This window comes from Myiozetetes cayanensis, unplaced genomic scaffold (genome assembly GCF_022539395.1).
Source record: "Myiozetetes cayanensis isolate MyiCay16 unplaced genomic scaffold, myiCay2020 scf18, whole genome shotgun sequence".
Classification (NCBI taxonomy): Eukaryota; Metazoa; Chordata; class Aves; order Passeriformes; family Tyrannidae; genus Myiozetetes; species Myiozetetes cayanensis.
Genome location: NW_026087389.1, coordinates 10,492,451 through 10,512,894, shown reverse-complemented (window position 1 = coordinate 10,512,894; position 20,444 = coordinate 10,492,451). Strand labels below are relative to the sequence as shown.

At 40.2% G+C, this 20,444-nt stretch overlaps 1 protein-coding gene across 1 annotated transcript; it reads left to right on the top strand.

Moving 5' to 3' along the window:
- Positions 1-1,128: 1,128 nt before the first annotated feature.
- TXNRD3 (thioredoxin reductase 3) lies at positions 1,129-18,489 on the top strand. The gene is made up of 16 exons (XM_050312901.1): positions 1,129-1,324; positions 6,865-6,925; positions 8,507-8,616; positions 8,796-8,909; positions 9,710-9,782; positions 10,590-10,709; positions 11,112-11,254; positions 12,615-12,730; positions 12,816-13,041; positions 13,268-13,360; positions 13,791-13,867; positions 14,158-14,314; positions 14,510-14,617; positions 15,477-15,572; positions 16,830-16,964; positions 17,259-18,489. The coding sequence occupies exons 1-16, from the start codon at positions 1,199-1,201 to the stop codon at positions 17,319-17,321; spliced, it is 1,818 nt and encodes a 605-aa protein (XP_050168858.1). The 5' UTR covers positions 1,129-1,198; the 3' UTR covers positions 17,322-18,489.
- Positions 18,490-20,444: the final 1,955 nt, after the last annotated feature.

Genomic DNA, 20,444 nt, shown 5'->3' with positions numbered 1-20,444 from the left:
CTGTCACTCGGAAGGTTGCAAGATTTGATTTACTACCATTAGCGAAGTTCTTAGATGTTGCACCAGGACAACCCCTTACGATTGCTCACAGAAAGCTGTTGCAGCAATCGGCAAACACGGGGCTGCTCTGCAGGGAGATGACCGAGTTCTTAGGACCTCAGCACCCTGCCTGGCACTCCCCAGCCAAAACCCAGCCGAAGCAGGGCAGTAACCAGACAGGATTCCTCCTGCTCTGTGCCCTGATACGGGATCTTTCCCTTGTTCTGGCCAGGAAACATCCCCTTCCAGCTTTCGGTCCTGACAATTACTGCGGTTCTTGGGAAGAGAACAGTCTGCAATAAGCAGTACCAGATGCTTCAGCACCCCCTTCCTTTAACCCTGGAATGTGTAAGAAAAGGGAACTTGTTTCTGTTGACTTATGTTCTCAAGCCATAATCCATTTTATTAAAGGAGACGCTCCATCTGTCCTCGATGTCCTCCGTGTGCACAGGACACCCAAGGGACAGATGAAGGCAGACGAGGGACGCTCCTCCCTCCTTATAAAAAGTAGTTTTTATCTCCCAGACTTCGCCCTAATTCATAGGGCACCGAAGGAGGACAAGCCCGGTGGCCCCGAGGCGATCAATTGTTCCACGGGGCGATCGGGGCCGGTGGGTCCGTGATGGGGGAAAGAATGACCCCCGTGCCAGCCCCAGCTCCCGGCTGTCCCCGCTGGCACTGACCCCTCTCCACAACCCCGCAGACACATTAAGCATTAAGCTCCCGGAGCCGCGGCCGCCCCGCCCGGCCCCGCCCCGGGCCCAGCCCAGCACTGCCCTCTCGCCGCCGGGGCCGCGCGCCCGCGCCGCTCATGCGCGCTCCCGCCTCCCCCACCGCTGGCTCATCCCATTCGTTGCAGAGGGGAGGGCGGCTTAAACAGCGCAAGTTTATCAGTCTCTACGGCGCCTTTAGGGGAGTGGTAGCGCTTCTTCTTCTGTTAAAAAATTACTTTTATTACTTTACAACGACCCATAGAGAATGTGGCTGAAAGGCAGGGGGGAGGAAAGCCCTTCTCGGCGTGTTGCTCTCCCCCGCTCCCTGCGGGTGGGCCGGCCCGGCCCGTCGCGCCGCCCGGCGCGGAAGGGGCGGGTCGCGGCCGAGGGTCATCGCGGCCGCCGCGGGGAAGGCGCCGCCGCTGCCCGCCCGAGCCGGCCCCGCCATGGCCCCGCCGCCCGGACAGACCCCGCTCCCCGACTGGGACGGGCTGAAGCTCCGCGTGCGGACCCTCATCGCCTCCCACCGCGTCATGATCTTCAGCAAGAGCTACTGCCCGTACTGCAACAAGGTGAGGCGGCGGCGGGGGGTTCGTCGGGACACCTCTGCCCCGGGCAGGGAAGGGCGCAGGGGAGCGGGGCTGAGCTCAGGCGGTGTGGGGATAGGGTTTGGAGCGCTGTGCCCATCCCTCTGGAGCACCACGTGCCAGCCCTTGGAAACCACGTACCGGGCGTGAAACGAGGCAGAGATCCGAACGGGCGTCCTTGGTGGTTCTTTTCCCTTTGCCACGCGGGTAGATGGGATGTGTGGAGAGTTCTGATCAGCTTCTGTAGCTGCTGCTCGAGGCTCAGTGTGGTGGATGCGTTCCTTTCTCCCTGGAAGTTTGGGTACCACGTTGGCATTCAGCTTGGACAAAGCGGCGTCCCAGGGGAGGGTTAAGTTTTCTGCTCTTTCTAAATTTCAGGGAAAGGGTTGACTCTATAGAAAGTTTAAGTTCTAAATTCTCTCTATAATGTGGGTGTGTGGTTTTGTTTGGTTTTTTTGTTTGTTTGTTTTAAAGACACTCTTGGTTAATTGTGATTTTTAGAGAAAAATACCTTTTTAGCTCTGGTTGTGCATCGGTATCACAGAGTGGCTGTAACTACTGAGCCAGAGTCATTAAAAAAAAAACCCCAGGCCTTCATTAGAATTTTACAATACCAGTACACTGGACGGACCATACAGAATGTGGGTGTTTGTAGGCATTGGGATTCTTAGATGTTTACAAAGAGCGTGTTATGAAGTTTTAGTTAAAGCCCACACTGCCATATTTCATGTGGCCGTGGTGGAAAAACATAATTGGAACTGTGGGATAGAGTTCTGGTGTTCCTCAATGGAACTGACAACCAGGAAAATACTCTGAAGCCTCACTCCCACGTGTAGGTTGGGTTTAGTTCCGGAAGCTCTTGTGGGGGAGGAGATGTTATGACCCTCTTGTAAAAAACTTATATGAGTATATTGTATCTCACTTAAAACTTAATTGAGGTTTTGGGAAAGGAAGCTTCTGTGTATGAGAGGATAGACAAAACCAACGCCTCCTCTCTAACTATGTTTTGGTAGATAGTACAGCACATTACTCAAATACTTCTAAAATTTACTTAACAATTTATTCAGTGGAAGTTTTGGTAAATGAAGGGTTGGAGTCTTGCTCCAGTCTAGTCCAGTTGACAAAAATGTTACCTTCTGTTGTGGAGAAATCCTCTTCTTGAGGACTTTAGAAATACTTAGTTGTTCTTGTCTGTATTGCCCTGTTTGCTTTTACTGATCATGACTGCAAGTCTTGATGCTCCTGACACTCAGTCCAATGGTTTTGAGATCATGCAATGGCAGAGTAACTTTTTAAGCCTTGTGCCTTTTTCCTTTGTCTGTTCATGGTGTTGCTGTAGGTCTAGACTAAGGCAATGAGCTCAAGGAGGGGAAAAGCACTTGATTGTACTAATTAAATTCCAGATTGTTTTTTCCTGTGTTTCTTCAGGCCTTCTCCATTAGGCAGGATTATTTGCTTCAGGGAAGCAGTCAGATATGAGGAATATTATCTTTATTGTCTTGCAAAGGGGAAGAATGAACATTGGGAGTAGGAGGGCCCTCTCTCATGGCCTTTTCTAGGAGGTGGAGTTGAAAGACCCTGTATGAATTTTTCAGAAGGAACAGATGACAAATGGGGCTGGGTGAAGAGGAGCTGATTACTCTAGCAAGCAGATTTCCTTGGCTTATTTTCCTGTTTGGAGTGGAAGAGAAAGGTAATATAATGAAGAAAGCTTGTAGCAGAGGTGTAGATTGCAGACAGAGAATTAGAAGAAGAAAGTTTGAGAGAAGGAAGCCTCACATGAGACATCAAGTGATAAAACAGAAATATCTGCAGCATTATGGGTATTAACAACTCCCATTGAAGAGTTAGAAATTAGTGAAAGGAATGGGAAAACAATGGGTAACACAGCATTCTTGCTAGCTGATCAAGTCTGTAGAATTAATGAAGTGGATATAATTTGAAAGTGTAGTTACAGCTTGGGTGCTTAGCCTGTAATCACATAGTTCTGAGTTCTTAAAGACAGATATGAATAGTGTGCATTGTGTCTGTCTTTTACTGAGGATGGCTGTTAGCAATGTGCTTTTGGTAGGATTAATTGAAAAACTGAAGATGATTAGCATAAGTGCAGCGAACGCTGATGCTCTAAAAAGGACCTAATTTGGGGGATGGAAAGAATTTGTTATTTCAGATGGAGGTACCTGTGCTGGCAGAAAATTAAGGTTATGCTTTTCTTCAGAAACAGCCCTGCAAATAAATTCTGTAGGTGAATTAATAGTTGATTGTATTTAGTTTAGCTAGTAGCATGACTTGGCAATTGTGCAGTTGTTCTTCTGCAAATGCAATTTGTTGTTCAATTGCTTTAAGGAGACAGTGGTGTAGGGGGGATGGTGGTAGAATTGCTTGCTTATCATAACAGCTTTGCTGTTCTTTAATTTCTTAGCATCCAGAAAAGATACTAAGCAAGGTAGAAATGCATAAAGAAAACACAGGGATTTTTTAGCATGAAAAAATGGCAAGTCTGAACACTGTGATATGTCGAAATTTTAGGAGCAACAACTGTGATTACATAGAAGTTGCTGTTTATTTTAGTGATATTTTATGCTATTACTGATCATGTTCTCAGTCCTTACGGGGTTCTGGTCAATTCAGCTGTAGCTATTATGGAATGTTAGCTAATATGTGAAACAGCAGACTTAGGACATACCATTACTACTTTTATGGTACGAAGCTTTTTTCAAACCTGCTGAGCTACCCTAGTGACAGCATCTCCAGGAAGAGTTTTCTAAAGTTAGACCAATTCTCAGTTTCAGAGAAATTACCTACTGTTTAATAATATTTGGAAGAGTTTCTAGGCTATCACTTTTTGTGAAAACTAGAGGAGTTTAGTAGGTAGATGAGCCATTGCATTGGTGAGAAGGGAATCAAATGGTTGTATGCAACCTAGTGTCTCATTCCAGACACTTGGAGAAATTATAGTTTTAGAATTGGGCTATATGGAAGAAAATCTGCCAGTATGCTGCTGGAGTTTCCAGCACTGTGTGACTCAGGAATTTCTTGACCTGAGTTTGTATTAGTTTTATTGAGTTAAAAGTTTTCAGTGGATTTTTTTTTTTTCATTATTTGGTCTAATAGCTCCTTTGATCTTTTAATTTTGGCTCTTACCTTTTACAATGTCAGTTGGGAGTAAGTTCTCTGGTTACGTTCCACAGGGAGGTTTACTTCCTTTTCATTTCAGAATTGTTTTCTGGTAAATGCAGTTGTTGCTGAGTGCTCCAGTGAGTATTTCTGAGAAATCATTTCCTGTTCACGTTATCTAGATATTACTCATGATTAGTGTATGTTATCTTTCTACTCCTAATCATTTCCTTTTCCAAACTGAAGTAATCTATTATCTCTTGCCTACATTGAAGATTTTGTAACTGCTCATATGCTTGTTACTGTTCTTTCTTTCAGTTTCATTAGCATAAGTATAAAGTGTTCATAAGTATAAAGTGCAGTAGCTACTTCTAATTAGGATGCTGACATTTGATTTTTTTTTCTCTTCACTACATATCTTCAGTAGAGAATAAAGGTGGCCTAATGCTTTCTTATTCTACTGATGTTCTGTCCTATCCTCCCCCTTACCAGCTGCTGTTGCAATGTTTTGGTAAAGATTTTTAAACAAACAAACAAACAAAGAACCAAAAACAAACTAATGAAATCTTGCCTGTTACTCTGCTGCTTTGCTGCAAACTAGACCAGCAGCCAAGTAGCTAATTTTGTGACTTCCCTCCAGATTCTTAACTTACCACATCCTAGTAGTAATCTCTTTAAGCTCTGCTTTTTAGATCTTTCATGGCATTCAACTTGGGCTTAATAACAGCAGATGCAGAGCAGGAGGTCTGGAGCAGTTGCACTGCTGTTTCTCTTTCATTCAGCCTGTAGCTATAATTATTCCAGGAAGCAAACCTGAAGGTAATGGGGAGCTTAGGACCAAAGTTTTTAGGTCACCTAAATGGGTAGAGGACTAAGTGTCTCACACACTGGATGTGTGAAGGAGGAGCTTAGTTTGTTGAACCGTAAGAAGGTTGAGGAAGGATTTTAGTTACTGTCCTCAGCTGTCAAGATGACCAGACTCTTCTCAGAGTTGAGGAGTGAAAGGATAAGGGCCAATAAACAGAAGTTGCAGTGAGAGATAATCCAATGAGATCAAAGTTCTTTCCTGTGAGGATGGTCAAACACTGAACCAGCCCAGAGGTGTTCTAGTGTCTCCATCCTTGTGGATGTTCAGAATGAGAGGACAGTGCTTGAGCAATGTGATCAGCGTTCACATTTTGGCTCTGCTTTGAGCAGGGAGTTGGCACAGATGACCTGCAAAGGTCCCTTACAACTTCAATTATTCTATAATTGTAGAACTAATACAGTTAATTATACAGGCAGAGCTTATTTTTGTATGTTATGGTTGATGCATGATATGGTAAGAAGCTCACCATGTAGTTGGTACAGAATACAAAATCTTCCATTTTGCATAAAGCTGAAACTTCGTCAGAGAGCACTGGAATACTCAGTCTTCAGTGTAGTAACAACATGGATCACAGCAACATTTAAAACATTTTTATTCATCATGTGCTTGACATCTTTAAACTCACTCTAATAATCTTGTGACTCAACGTACTCTTAATGTAGCGATGTCAGTAAATTTGAGGTTCGTCAGAAAGCTGGTTGTAAAATGTTCAGACTCCATGCTGGCAAGTGGATCCATCACACAGGCATTTAGTGATTCTTGCTAGAGCTGTTTTCACATCCAAATAGTTATGATTAAAGTAGATTTATTTTTTTAATGCATAGTCTTAAGATATTTATTTGCATGGACATGTCTGCAAATTATATTTCAAAGGAATAAATACTGCTGTATGTAATACTACATCCTGTGCCATGAGGTATGGCACTGTCCATCTGGAAAGATGGTTCACAGTTTGAATACTGGCAGTTTAATAAATAATGCTACTGTAAAAATCTCATTTCTAAAAGGCTGCCTGGTTTGAATCTGGTAATGGTACACTCTGTCCATCCAGAACTGAGGTTAGAAAAACACCCAGCTGAGTACACTTGAAAAGTATTACTATTTTCTGCAGCTTTTTGTAATGACAGATGTGGGGTTTTTTATTTTCTTGAGAGTGTTTTGTTTTGCATGTCATCCTCTACTCCCTTCTTTTGCTTTCTTTTTTTCCCCTATTACTCCCAAGGAACCTTGTTGTTTTTCTATATGGCAGCCACTTCCATGGCTTTTGGTATGTCAGGGATGCAGGAGTCTGCAGCTAAGGAAATTGTATGTAGAAACTTTTTCTTCAGATAATGAAACTTGTCTCGGAAGGTCAACTAGCCCGGCTTTAAGTGCAAAACACAGAAGTTACAGGAAACTTCAGCAAAGCTGCGTAGAACCCAGCCCTCAGAGCGTAGTAACTGAGACTGAGAGGTTCCCTGTGTATATCAGGTTTTACCCTGAGCTGAGTGTCAGATATTGAGCCAGCTTTGCACTGCCCTCGTGTCTGTTTGTGTTGCAGGTGAAGGAACTCTTCCGCTCGATGCGTGTGGAATACTATGCTTTGGAGCTTGATGTGACTGGTAAGTGGGAGAAAGAAAATCCATCATGTGCTGTTTAATGTAACTAAAAAATGGATGACTGGGCATGATTCCTTAAGCTATCTTGAACTAGTTGGAGGATATACAAAACCAATTAAAATACACTTTAATATGTGCAGAGATACAAGTAATTAGTCTTCAATGTGGATTTTAAAAAAGGATGTGTTTTTAATAGGACTGAAGGTTTTGCCTCTGTAAAAATGAGCAACTGATAGAGGATGTGAGGTCTGATTTCTCTAGCAAGGAGCACTGTCTTTTGGGAAAAAGCCTGTGGTGTTATTTCCTACTTCTGGTTCTCTTGTGGCTTTAGATGAGTCGTTAATGTTTGACTTGGTATGTGGGTGACCTTCATTGGGAAAGTTGCTGAGTCACTGGAACGAAGGGTAAATTCCAGGAACCTTGACTGCTTCTAGTTTGAGGTGGGGTTTTTTTAAAGTCCAAGGTGCTTTAGTTTTAGGACGTGTGCAGTGCCTTATGCATATATGTACGTAGTGCATGTAGGTTTTAATGTAGTTTTAGGAACAAGTAGTTTCTTGCATGATTCTTAATAAACCTTAAGTTGCACTGTTCGTAAGCTGTTGAATATATATTATCAATTTTTTTTCTGTATAAAACTTAAGTTTCCAATTTTTTTTTAAGTTCTAATGTCTTCTTGAAGTGTTTTTTATCTCAGCAATACCTGGGAGAAATGTATGTATTTATTCATCACTTCATAGTTTTTACATTTTATCTAAGTTGTGGTACTGTGAACTAATTATAGCCCAAGATATGCAAAGTACAATGCACAGCCCTTTCTTTTTTATTTTTTTTCCCTGGAATTGCTCCTACTTAATAATGTATTTCCCTTGCAATTTCTCAGATTACTGATATGAAATAGACAAGGTCTTGGAATAAAAAGATTTTAGTCAAAGTGATTACTGTAAATGCTTATTCCCACATTTACTGTTAGGACATCCAAATTGAGCCTGTGTCTAGGTACTAATGATTCAGATGACAGGTCAGGTCAAGCAATAATTTTAAAACTGGAAAGTTTAAGGCATTGTGGTGGGTAGAAAAAGTTTCAAGGTAGCTTTAGGGTAAGTAAAAAAGCATGCTCATACTTCTCATTTCTGTGTTCTCATAGTACGGAGCTGCTGGGCAGAATTATGTGCACGGATACAGAACATACTCCAAAACCAGACAGCTCTCATGAAAGAAAAGCTGTCTGTGTGATCTCCTGAGATATCTGGGAAAGAATTTTTGTGTAGTACCAATTGTGGCTCTGTCAGGAAGAGACTGATAAGAATCCAGGAAATACAAGGACTAAACTCATTACTTCAACTTCATTCTGTAGAATTATGGTTTGAAACACCAGTTTAACCTCTGTATTTAAGCATGCTGCTTTGAGAAGTAGTTTCTGAAGACTTGCTTATGTTCAGGAAACCTCAGATGTGATGTTTATAATAGAATTGTTTTCTTGGCAGGCCTGGGGTGTATCACAGTCCAAACCCTTAATACTTCAGATTGTTTTAAAAGCTCTCTTCCTGAAATTGTTTGTAATGTACCTGTTTCTTTTTTTCTTAGATGATGGGGCCAGTATTCAGCAAGTGTTGGCAGAGTTAACAAATCAGAGGACAGTGCCTAATGTATTTGTCAATGGAACTCACATAGGTGGCTGTGATGCAACGTACCAGGTAACTTGACTTTAAAATTAGATGGAAGTAGACAAGACTGAGTGAATTTGCTATTTGATCATAATTAAATTTTGTGTGACATATTGTACTGGGTGTTCTAGGTCAGAGGAGGCAATGTGACTCAGTTGCTGTTTGCTCAGAAATGCGTGTGCTAATTTGATTTTTTTTTTCCCTCTCAGGCTTATCAGGATGGATCACTGCAGAAACTTCTTGGGGATAGCAAAGATACAGAACCCTATGAATATGACCTTATTATTATTGGTGGTGGCTCAGGTGGACTTGCATGTTCCAAGGTAAGACATGAATATTTCATTAGAGAGCAGGTTGTATGTAAAACTTCTTCAAAAGCTACTCTCTCAATTATATTACTATAAAACAGTCTATATTTTGATGAGTATTATTATTCAACTTGTTAATTAATGAACCAGTAGTGGTGCTCACTCAGGAGATAATGGTCTGTGTGGACCAGTTTCTAGCCAATGTCTGTTCAGGTCTTGATCATAATAATAGGTTTTAGTTTTCTGACTGAGGGTGGAACCAAATATTTAAGTACCTCTTCATGTGTAATACGCAGGCACTTTAATGCTTCCAAACAGTAATCTAGAAAACTTAAAGGCTACTCTTGAAGACTTTTAACACTTTAGGATACAGAATCATCAGTCATCTGAAATGAAGTGCTTTCAGCTGTCACTTTTTTTTTCTCATCCATGAACATGCCAGGTCAGTCCTGCCCCTCTAAGGGAAAAGGAGACCTAACAGCGAAAATATTTCTTCATGTGAGGCAGAAGAGTATCACAGGCTCATAAGTCCATTTCTTACCTTTTTCAGTTCATGGGTTTTGACAGCGTAGGATGATCTGAATGCAGCATTGAACATGTAAGCAGACATTCAAAGTTTGGAAGAAAGTAATAGTTTTTGAGGGACTTCAATTTTTGTCTAGTGAAGGAGATAGAAGAGCCATATATGGTAATGAGACTAACTAGTAAAGGTAGTAAAGAAGCCTTCTATTAGTGCTAAGTGCATCATGAACATAAATGACTGGACAGGCCTTCTTGGTTGAGTAATGCTGATTGGTCTTCTCCATCTTTTATAGGAAGCTGCTGCCTTGGGAAAGAAAGTAATGGTATTGGATTATGTTGTTCCAACACCTCTTGGAACCTCGTGGGGTAAACTTCTGTTATGTATTTTATGATACTTGAGTACCAGTGATACATTATGAGATGTTATATATTACAGATTTGTGTTCTTAGAAATTGAGGCTAAATTCCTGTAATTCTGGTAAACAGATAACAAAAGGAGATGTTTTGCTGGCATTTCTACTGCTATTCTGGACAGTTATTGCTGTTTTGTGCATTGCTAACTCTGTCAAATGTTCTAGTTTTGGTCACTTTCAAAAAGTGTCTGGGTAGTGTGTGTGCACTGGTTCTATTTTGTGGACAAGTGCCTTGAGAACAGTGCCTGTATATGTCTCATCTTTCCATAACTGAAGACAGCTGCTGTCTGACCTTGTAAGTGATAGTGGCAGTTGAGAATGAGTAAGGAAATTGGTGACATTTTATTGAGTTGAGAAATATATGTGCTTTTGTAGCTAGTATTTCAAACACATGCGTGTTTCAAATTCCTCATGATAGGTGATACTGAACTCTAGGAACTCAGGGCTTTTTACCTTGCTTACTTGCCAACCTGACCAAAATCTTAAGCACTGTGGAATAGATAACCTGGGTCTGTGTTTAAGATACACTGTGCCCATCTTGGTTCAGTGAGTCTACTCACTTCTTAAATTGAATACAAACTTACAAAGCTTAGTGTGTTCATTGTATTTTAAAATGTCTCTTGCAACAGAAATGTCATGTTACTTGCGTGACTACAGCAAACTTCACCAACTGATATATGGGTGATTATATAAAGCACATAATAAGAAAAGCATAAATGTCTTGTTTATGGAAATAATAACGTGGTTCTTTCCATCTTAGGACTTGGTGGCACATGTGTAAATGTAGGTTGCATTCCTAAGAAGCTAATGCATCAAGCAGCACTTCTGGGCCAGGCACTCCAAGATTCAAGGAAATACGGGTGGCAGTATGAAGAACAAGGTTAGTAAGAACAGGGAGGACAACCCAAAACCATACAGATGAGATGCTGAGCTCAAGACTGTTCTTGCACTTTGGACTCAGTAAATTAGAAGCAGAGTTCAGTAGTTTTCTTAGGTGGATCAGAAGGCATCCTCCTTCTTGAGTCATAAAAACCTTTAGGGTTGAAAGTTAATTGTGTTTTGCTCCCTATATTATCTGAAATAAATGAAAGAACTTCTAGAATGGGCTTATTTCAGATAGTAACAAGTCAAGTAAATATTAGCATAGTAGAACAAGACCTTAATAATTATCCTCATTATTGATAATGATGTTTTCTTAGCATGATGTATAGTGAATAAGGTTTTTTTAAAGGGTCCATTGCACTTTTATTTCTTTAAATATGAAATTAATGTCTTATTTCAGTTAAACACAACTGGGAGATCATGGTAGAAGCAATTCAGAACTACATTGGTTCTTTAAACTGGGGCTATCGAGTGTCCTTGAGAGAAAAGTCTGTGACATACCTCAATTCTTATGGAGAATTCGTCGAACCACACAAAATTAAGGTATGCACTGCATTTAAAAGGCTTAGTTGGGAGGGAAAACTCGTGTTCTAAAACTGCCTTTTAAAATCCAGCACAGAAGAGACTTCACCTTAACATTGCCAGCTTAGGTCAACTGAAGTTAAAAGCTCATTTGTGAAATAAGTTATAGATTTAAATAATTATTGTACTTTAGTACGTTCCACGGTGTCTGCAAACCTAGTAACTGTTACATAAGAGTAATGTGGATATCTGTAAACCTGTGAATAGAATAGAGTAAGGTGGTCTCAGTCTCTAACTTCAAGACTGAGTTCAGCAGCCTGAGTGAGGAGGGAAAAAAAAAAAAAGCTTTAGCTGGATGATTTTGCAACTTGGAAAACCTTCATACTAAAGCATAAAAACTATTGAAATTAAATTCAGATTAAGCACTTGCATAACAGCACTGCTGGAACCTTATGCTGTATCAGCATACAAATTAAACTGTCAGTTTTGCAAGACAAAGCATGTGCTGGCAATCTTGCTGTAAGTGATCATAATGTAGCAAGGTTAACCTAGAAAAGTGCATATTGAAGGCAGCTGTCACATTCAGTGGGTGTAATTGTCTGTTTTCAATATGAAGGGTGAGCTACGTGTGTTTCAAACCCAAAGACCAGCAGTGAAAGATAATAGTGTGTTCAGCGTACCTCATGTACCAACTGTTGTAGTGTCCAGGCATGCAGGTCATCTACTTAAGTGTTCTTAATCAATAAATGAAGTAGAACAGAAAGACTTCCAGCAGGAGATTGGACTCAATGACCTCCTGAGATCTTTTCCAACCTGAATTATCTGTTGACTCAATGTGGGGGGGAAGTTTCCCTTTATCTGAGTTGGTATCTTCCAACTAGAGCAAGAATGAAGGTGAGATTTTGGGAGAGAAAGACCAAGAGTGTCTAGAGGTTAAATTAGTTTGAATTCACTTAAGGTTGGATCTTAGGCTCTCTGAAATCATTCAGCTAGTTTAATTTTTTAATTTCCACATTAGCCTAAGAGCTAATTGATATTATTCTACCATTAGTCTTGTGTTGGCCTTTTATTGGGGGGGAGGGGCGGCAGAGAGGGTCTTAATTGGTTGTGGCTTTTTATAACCTGAAAGTGAAGTTGTTACAAATAGTTCAATATAAATGAGTAGTTGAAATGGGCAGGATTCAAAGAGTAAGTGACTTTAAGTGCTCTAATGTGAGAAAAGCCTGATAGTCTGTTATTTAAACCTGTTGTTCTTCAGTCACCTGCGTGGCATCTCTAAATGCATTAGATCTTGTTTCAAACCACTTGTTCTTGATTCTTAAACATAGATTTTATTTTAAAACCTATGAAAAGGACTCTCTAACTGCATCTTTATCAACAGGCAACTAATAGAAAAGGACAAGTAACCTATCACACAGCAGAGACTTTTGTCCTGGCAACAGGAGAAAGGCCTAGATATCTGGGTATCCCTGGAGATAAAGAATTCTGTATTACAAGGTGAGATAACAAGGTATAATAGACTGAACTTTGTCAAACAAGCTTGTGTTGGAACAACCTCGTAACTTACACTTCCTCTTTCCAGTGATGACCTCTTCTCCCTGCCTTACTGTCCTGGCAAAACTCTAGTTGTGGGTGCTTCCTATGTGGCTCTGGAGTGTGCAGGATTTCTTGCTGGTCTAGGCCTCGATGTCACGGTGATGGTGCGTTCCATCCTTCTGCGGGGCTTTGACCAAGAAATGGCTGAGAAAGTAGGGGCTCACATGGAAACACACGGCGTGAAGTTTGTCAAGAAGTTTGTACCTGTTCAGGCAAGTGCTTTCTTTAGGTTTCTTCTCTCCACACAAGGTTACTTTGAACAGCACATGTAAAATGCAGGTGTTGTCTGGGAAGGCTTTGGCTCTCTGCAGAAGTAAATGTTTTATGAGGCTAAGCTGTTTTACTGTTGAGTGATAGATTAGTGGGTCAAAGCTTGAAGTGACAGTGTAAATGATCTCTGCTCTTTGGGTCATTCTAATCTTACGATAATTTGCACAGGTTGAGCAGCTGGAGCAAGGCATGCCGGGAAGGCTGAAAGTGACGGCAAAGTCTACTGAGGGACAGGAAATCTTTGAAGGAGAATATAACACTGTAAGCATTTCTGGATTTGAAATAACTGAATAAAGATACATGTGAAAAGTACTTTTTTTCTTGAACAACTTTTAAAGGGAAATTCTGCTTGAAAAATCTAAATTACTGGTGTAAAAAAAAATGTTGAAAATTCAATATTCATCTTCAGTTGAACCCTGTCAGCAGAATGGGTGGAACTTTGTGCCTGGAATTCAGTTCATATGAACAGTTGCTTCTGGTTTTGTTCTGAAAGTACTGTTTTGCTGTTTGTTGCATCTCTGAAACAAGTTGCACATGGGAAAGACTGAACTGTTAGTGGATCCTAAAAAAAATTTTGAGACAGTCACTTCATTCATGTGCTTCAGTTTTTTCAGCAGAAGACCAAAGGAAGTGTTATGTTATGCTTCTCTTGCATAAAGTTATTGTATTTAATTTTGGGTTTTGTTTTTAGGTTTTGATAGCCATTGGTCGTGATGCATGTACCAGAAATATTGGTTTAGAGACGATTGGTGTCAAAATCAATGAGAAGTGAGTATTGCTCAACTCCCTTAAACCACTGAATGTAAGGATTTTTTAACTCTTTAACAATACCTAGTGGTACTGATGGATTGATTTATTTATTTATTTTTAAATGCTGTTATACCTGGCATTTATGTGAACCTTTAAGATTTTTTGAAGTGAAAAAAGGCATAAGCATATTCAATATAATGTACTCAGTAGTTAGCCTAACACCTTTGTTGCAGAGCTTCTCCCCTCTGTCTTTTTGCGGAGCTCTGAGGAGGGTTGTGATACTGAATTTTGTTCTGTCTGTTTTAAAGGAATGGGAAAGTACCTGTAAATGATGAAGAACAAACCAATGTGCCTTATGTTTATGCTATTGGGGATATCTTGGATGGAAAGCTTGAACTTACCCCAGTTGCCATTCAGGCAGGGAGACTGCTGGCCCGCAGGCTGTATGGGGGTAGTTCCAGAAAGGTAAAGCTATGAGCATACATCTTCAACTTATTTCTATTTTTGCCTCAAAATTGCGGTAGTGTGAGCTGATTTCTCCACTTGTCTGTGGGCTCTGCAAATGTTTTGTAAAAAAGAAAAAAAGAGTTGCTAATACAACTCTTTCTGTTGTGAAATGTATAGAACTTGTATAGTCTAAATATGATTTTTTGTTTTTAGTGTGACTATATCAACGTACCAACGACAGTGTTTACTCCTTTAGAGTATGGCAGCTGTGGGTTTCCTGAAGAAAGAGCCATAGAAGAATATGGAAAGCAAAACTTGGAGGTAGGAGCACTCAAGAGTCATTTAACTTGTAGCTTGAGAGTGTTTTTCTTGGGCCTTGCTGCTTTACTCTCAAGGCATAGTGTTAAAACAAGATTAGCAGGTTAGCAAGATAGGTAGAACTGTTTTGGCAGTGTTTTCATCTGGCTAATAAGATACTGGACTTAATACCGTTAGAATTGCTCGTAGCTGTTTGCAGGCAGCTGAAAAGCATCGGACCTCAGGGGGCCAAACCTGGGTTGCAAAACTGTTATTTGTTGTCATGAATTAAAGACTTTCTGCTGAAGTGTACCAAACTCCTGAGGTGAGCTGACTATTTTCTACTGGTTCAGAAATGGGTATCAGTTTTTTCCTGGCCTTATCATATGGCTGTAAGAGTGTTGGGCATAACTTCCATGTTTTTCAGTAATTTCTGGCTTCTGCACCTCCCTGGGGAGTTTCATTAAAACTGCTTGCATGCCTTGTGTTTAACTCTTTACGTGTTTGAAATCACTTGGCATTATTTAGCCCCTGCTGTTAACTGTTTTGCTGAAGAGGTTTAAACTTACAGTGACTGGATATTAACTTTGCACTTCTCTTTCTAAAAGTACAGTCTTAAATGCTGTGTATTTGTTGCTGTTTTAATCAAGTATTTAAACAGGGATGCATGGTTTGAGTCAAGTCTTCTGCTGACTTTTGGAGGATGGCCTCTGTGGGCTGGGTGAAACAGAAATCACTGTCTTGTCTATTTATTATTTAAATAATAAACATTTAGTGGGGTAAACGTCAAACCACCTATTTATAAAGGTAGTAAAAATTACAATTACGTCTGACTGAATTAATTTGTGAAATTCTAATGCTCTTTTTCTTGTCATTCTCCCAGGTTTATCACACTTTGTTCTGGCCACTTGAATGGACAGTACCAGGCAGAGATAACAATACCTGTTATGCAAAGATTATCTGCAATAAACAGGACAATGTAAGTAGCAGGCTGGAGTGGATATGCTGAGTGTATTGAAATTTTTTAGACAGACCAAAAGACTAAGATCTTTTATTCAGCCTGCCTGAGGCCAGCTCTACCCAGTCTGTTAAAATAAGCATTTGTTTCAAATGGGCTAATCAATGTGGAGGGAGCTGATGGTTTTGTTTGGGGTTTTGGATGGGGTTTTTTTGTGTTTTGGGTTTTTTTGTTTAGCAGCTATTTGAGCAAGTGGTGGCTTTATACATTATGAAACTTCATCCTGAATTCCTATTTGATAGATTTGTAAAGAAATTTGCCAGAGGTTTTTCTTCTAAATGGGTTTGAGTAACTGTGCCACCTGGTGTTTTGCTTTAGATTTCTGGACCTTGTGGTTTTTGTCCCTTGAGAAGTGCAGTTTTGCATGTTTCATAGAAACTTGGGAAACATGTGGTTGGTCCTTGAAAACTGATGAGATACAGGAATTTTCAGTGATTAGCAGGTTCTTGTTGTGGCAAAATAATGCAGTGGAAGGAGGGACTTGATTTACATTTTATGTGAAAGGCTTTTTTCCTAGGATGCCTGAGGAGAATGTAAGGTAAATAGTGTATTAAAGTCACTCATTTTGAGGAATTTGTATCCTGTCTTGCAAATCATGACCAGACTTGTGCTAGGGTATCTCTGAAGGTGTAGGAACATCCTGGGAAAATGTTTTAAAACACAGCTTGTATCCCTCTTGATAAACAATTAAGGAAACAAATTGAAACAAACCACACCCATTTTTAACTTGTAGCCTACTGCCATCACTCTAGATCTGACTAAAGACAGAGTTCAACCCTATGTTTTCTTTTTTTCTCTTGTTAACTGCTTAGGGATGGAGGAACAGCCAGTGAAAGCTCTAGTATCAGATTTTTTTAACAACCAGTATAAACAGATCCTCTATCTGACCTAATTTCAACATAGAAAAATAATATTAAATCTGAATGTACTAAAGATACTGTATATCTATAAATCATAAAAACAACTTATAAAACTAGAATGTATTTAGTTTTATGCAGTGTCTTTGAATTAGTGCTGAGTAATCATTTTAAAGCTTGTTTCATTCTGCTACACTGGACTGGAAAGAACTGCAGATCTGCTTCATTTGAAGTAGTTAAAGACTCTGCTGTTGACTTGCTTGCATAACACACATTTCTAGTGTAGTGGGAGTTACACACTAGAGCTTTTGTTGCACTTTGCCTTGTACTAACTCATGTTTTCCTCTCATGTGTTGTAAAGAATCGTGTGATAGGACTTCATGTTCTTGGGCCTAATGCTGGTGAAGTGACCCAAGGTTTTGCTGCTGCAATAAAATGTGGTCTCACCAAAGAGCAGCTTGATGAAACAATTGGTATCCATCCTACTTGTGCAGAGGTAAGGAAGGGGCAAGGCACAGCTTGATTTAAAACTTGCTGTTGAAGACCACTTTACTTAGATGCAAGGAAAGACTACTACATTGTATTTTGAGATTTATTTAGTATTTTTTTGACTCCTAACCGTCAAGATACTGACACGTGATAGAAAACGTGTTAGTTGTGCACTGCAACCTGTTCTCTGTTGTAACAGTTCAAAGAAATGTAGTATTGTTACTTTACAAGAGGAGATCAATCTCCATGTGGATGATAATGCAGGCAACAGTAAACAAGCTGTTCTCTTGATCTGTTACAGGTGTTCACTACGATGGATATTACAAAGGCCTCTGGACAAGACATCAGTCAGAAGGGCTGCTGAGGTTAAACCTGCTGTTTTACATGTTTCCATGTTGTTCACACTTGGTTCTGGGGAAGCTCTAACACATCCAACTGCTTAGCAGCAAAGTAAACGTGTGCATCAGTACCACTGTATGTGCTGCAGCTGGGAGTGGTGCCTTTGAGAGCCTTCCTCAGTAAGTTGTGTTGCACATGGAAACAGTAATACAGCAGGAAAATCTTGGACTGTAAATCCTGGCTTTGCTTGGAATTAGCACTGTGGTGCATTTTTGACGTTCTAGCTCGGAACCTTCTCGTGAGGTGAGCTACGACTGATGGCTCCAGGCAAGGTTGGGAGATCCTCCCTCTAGTCACATGACTGAACTCCTCCTGAAGGAAATCCTTAAATTGCACAAATTAAAGCTGATGCTTCTAGGTTCCAGTGTCTTGTACAAATGCTTGAAATAGAAGAAAAAATACATAATTGAATGATTCTTGCCAACAGTTTACAGTTGACTGATTTATCTTTTTGATGAATTTTGTTATACTTAGTTGTATATTCAGTTGAGGCGAGATGGCGCAAGTAGAATGCAGTGTTGTGCAGTGCAGTTCAAGCACTAGTCTCCCACCTCAACCAGGCTAAAACTTCAAAGTAAAATGAGACATTGCTATTGTTCACATTCATAGTTGTTTGACCTCAGGTGCTGACATGTCTTTAAAATAAAAATTTAAGTTGCAGGCATCCTGGGTGTCAGGGTTGAAGAGCATAAGCGCAAGACCTTGCAATTTGACCAAGTCTGGTTTCAGCTCTGTAACTTTAAACCTTACAGAACCCACAACTATAAGTCTGTGCTCTGAAGTGGAGTACTGAAGTCTTGAGGGGAGCAGACTCTGCCCCACTAATAAAGTAGGTGCCTGCCCATGATGGTAGTAAGCATTGCCTAGAACTGCTCTCTGAATCATGTGTGGCAGCACAGAGCAATGACCTGGTGTGCTTTGTGTAGTGTTGTGTACAGTCAGTACTCTGAAGCTTTCTTCCATCCCTAGCATACTGTTCTGGGGGAATTGTGCTTGAATCTGGCTCTTAGTTTTGTTCAAAGGGATGTTTTGAAAGACTATTCTGAGCATTGTATGATAGTAAACAGTTTTTAACTATTTAATCTGTGATGTACCATGGAATTTGAAGTTCAATAAACAATGCATACAACACACTGTGTGGTGTCTGACCTCATGGTTTATGTTGCCTGAGATTTTATTGTACTTCAATTATGTTGTTTATCCCATACAGTATTAAAACCTCTCTAGAGCTGTGCATGCTGTAATCTTTTAAATGGAGAAACAAGTTGTTTTGTCACACCTGGAGGCTTGCTCAAGAAATCCAACATACTTCTATTTTGGTGTACAGAATTCTCTCTGCTCAGACTAAGAGAACAATTTTATACCACTTTGTATATTCCAGAAGATCTTAAATACCTATGTTATAGCGTTTAACTATAACACAGCTCAGAGACGCTCAGTAGAATCTAGTTAGATTGTTAGCAACAACTCTTGCTGGTGTTCAAATTTAATAACTCCTGGAGACTAGGGTTTTGCTGGGGGGGCCCTGTAGTACTGAAAAACACTTTCACTTGACTGTGGAGACACTGAGCTGCTGAGCTTTGCTGCAGAGCTCTTACTTTGCTGCAGAGCTTTGGGGAGTTACTCGTTCTGGTCTCATATTTGCTAGAGCCACATGCTTGCTGTCACTTCTGCAGCAGTGACCCTTGAGAGTGGTACTGCCAAAATGTGTGTCTGAAAGTTTGCCTCAATGCGTCAGGTGTTATAGTTTGGAGTGAAGTAGGTGCAACAATAATGTAAAACTGAGTTGCAGTGGATGAATCAAAGGCTCATCTGAGCGGTTGTAAAAAGTCAGGGGAGGTGAGTGTGGATGAGGGTGGACAGCTGGGAGCAGGTAATATGATGGAGACTGTGAAATCTAAATGGCTGAAATGAAACTTAGTAAACAGTGAAGTGTTCAGAAGGCTTTATATCAGGAAAAACTGACCCAGAATGGCAAAGTTTACCTGGTGTAACCCAGCTGGAAGGGAGTGAAGAAGGAAGCCAAGTTGATGAATGATTAAGTCCTGAATTTGCTATTAGTAAGCACTAATTGAGTTTTATTTCAAATTCATATTTGATTTGCAGGTTCATGTTAATTGATCAATAATTACCACTTGCATATCTCTAACAGTGTACTAATTGCAGATGTTCCTTGTGTCAAGCTTGCCCAAGCTGTCAGCTCTAGGTGACGCTTAGAGTGATGGCATTGAGAACTTTGTGCAATTAGTCTTTTAAGCTTTAAACTCTCCAGTTAAAATACACGGTAAGTTGCTAATAGCAAGAGGAAGTGAACATGTCACTTGTGTAAAATAAAATGTCCTATGACAACAAGAGAGTTCAAAGCCAAAATTTTAAGCTGGACAGTAGGTGTTGGAGAAGAAGATACAATCTGAGAAGCAGAACTTTTAACAACCAAGTAAATACCCTGAGTTTGAGAGGTAAGGATGTTCCAGCAGTGGCATTAAAGGCAAAATGGTGTGTTTACACTTCTGTTGTCTTAGACGTTCACTAAATTCTGAAAGAATGTCCTGAAAATACTCTGGTGTTTATTCATGCTGTAATGCCAGGAACCTTTTATAGTTTTCATCTGAAAATGCTCAGTTGTGACTGAATCTGCTTTTAGCTGTTTTGTCTAGATCACTGATAATTGTGGCACTCTGTATCTGGACTGAAGCTCTTGAAAGAGTGGATAAACAGCAAAACTATGTGGGTTTTTAACTTACTGGTGAAATTTATCCATTCCAGGTCCAGGAGTGGTTATGATTATAGTTATTGTAAACATGGAAAACACTTAATCATCAAATTAGTAGATGGCTTTCCTCATAGCATGAGTTTTAATTATATTTTGAGCACTGTAATTTGCCTTGAGTAACACAAGCAGCCTGTTGGCCTGTGCAAAAGCTGTGGGGGCAAGTCAGAGACAAAAAGGGGAGCTGAATATTCTGTAATAAGCATTGAAATTACAGAAATAGACATGAAAGACTTTTCCTGTGTAACTGAACTGTTAAAAGCTTCAGGTTCTCACAAATCCCTCAGAGCTGCTTTTGACAAAGTCTTGAAGTGTTTA

Bases quoted from the DNA above. Each gene is read 5' to 3' on its own strand.
- TXNRD3 (XM_050312901.1), top strand. From the start codon at position 1,199: ATGGCCCCGCCGCCCGGACAGACCCCGCTCCCCGACTGGGACGGGCTG. The intron at 12,731-12,815 runs GTGAGATAACAA...TCCTCTTTCCAG, and splicing joins AAAGAATTCTGTATTACAAG to TGATGACCTCTTCTCCCTGC. The intron at 13,361-13,790 runs GTAAGCATTTCT...TTTTGTTTTTAG, and splicing joins TTGAAGGAGAATATAACACT to GTTTTGATAGCCATTGGTCG.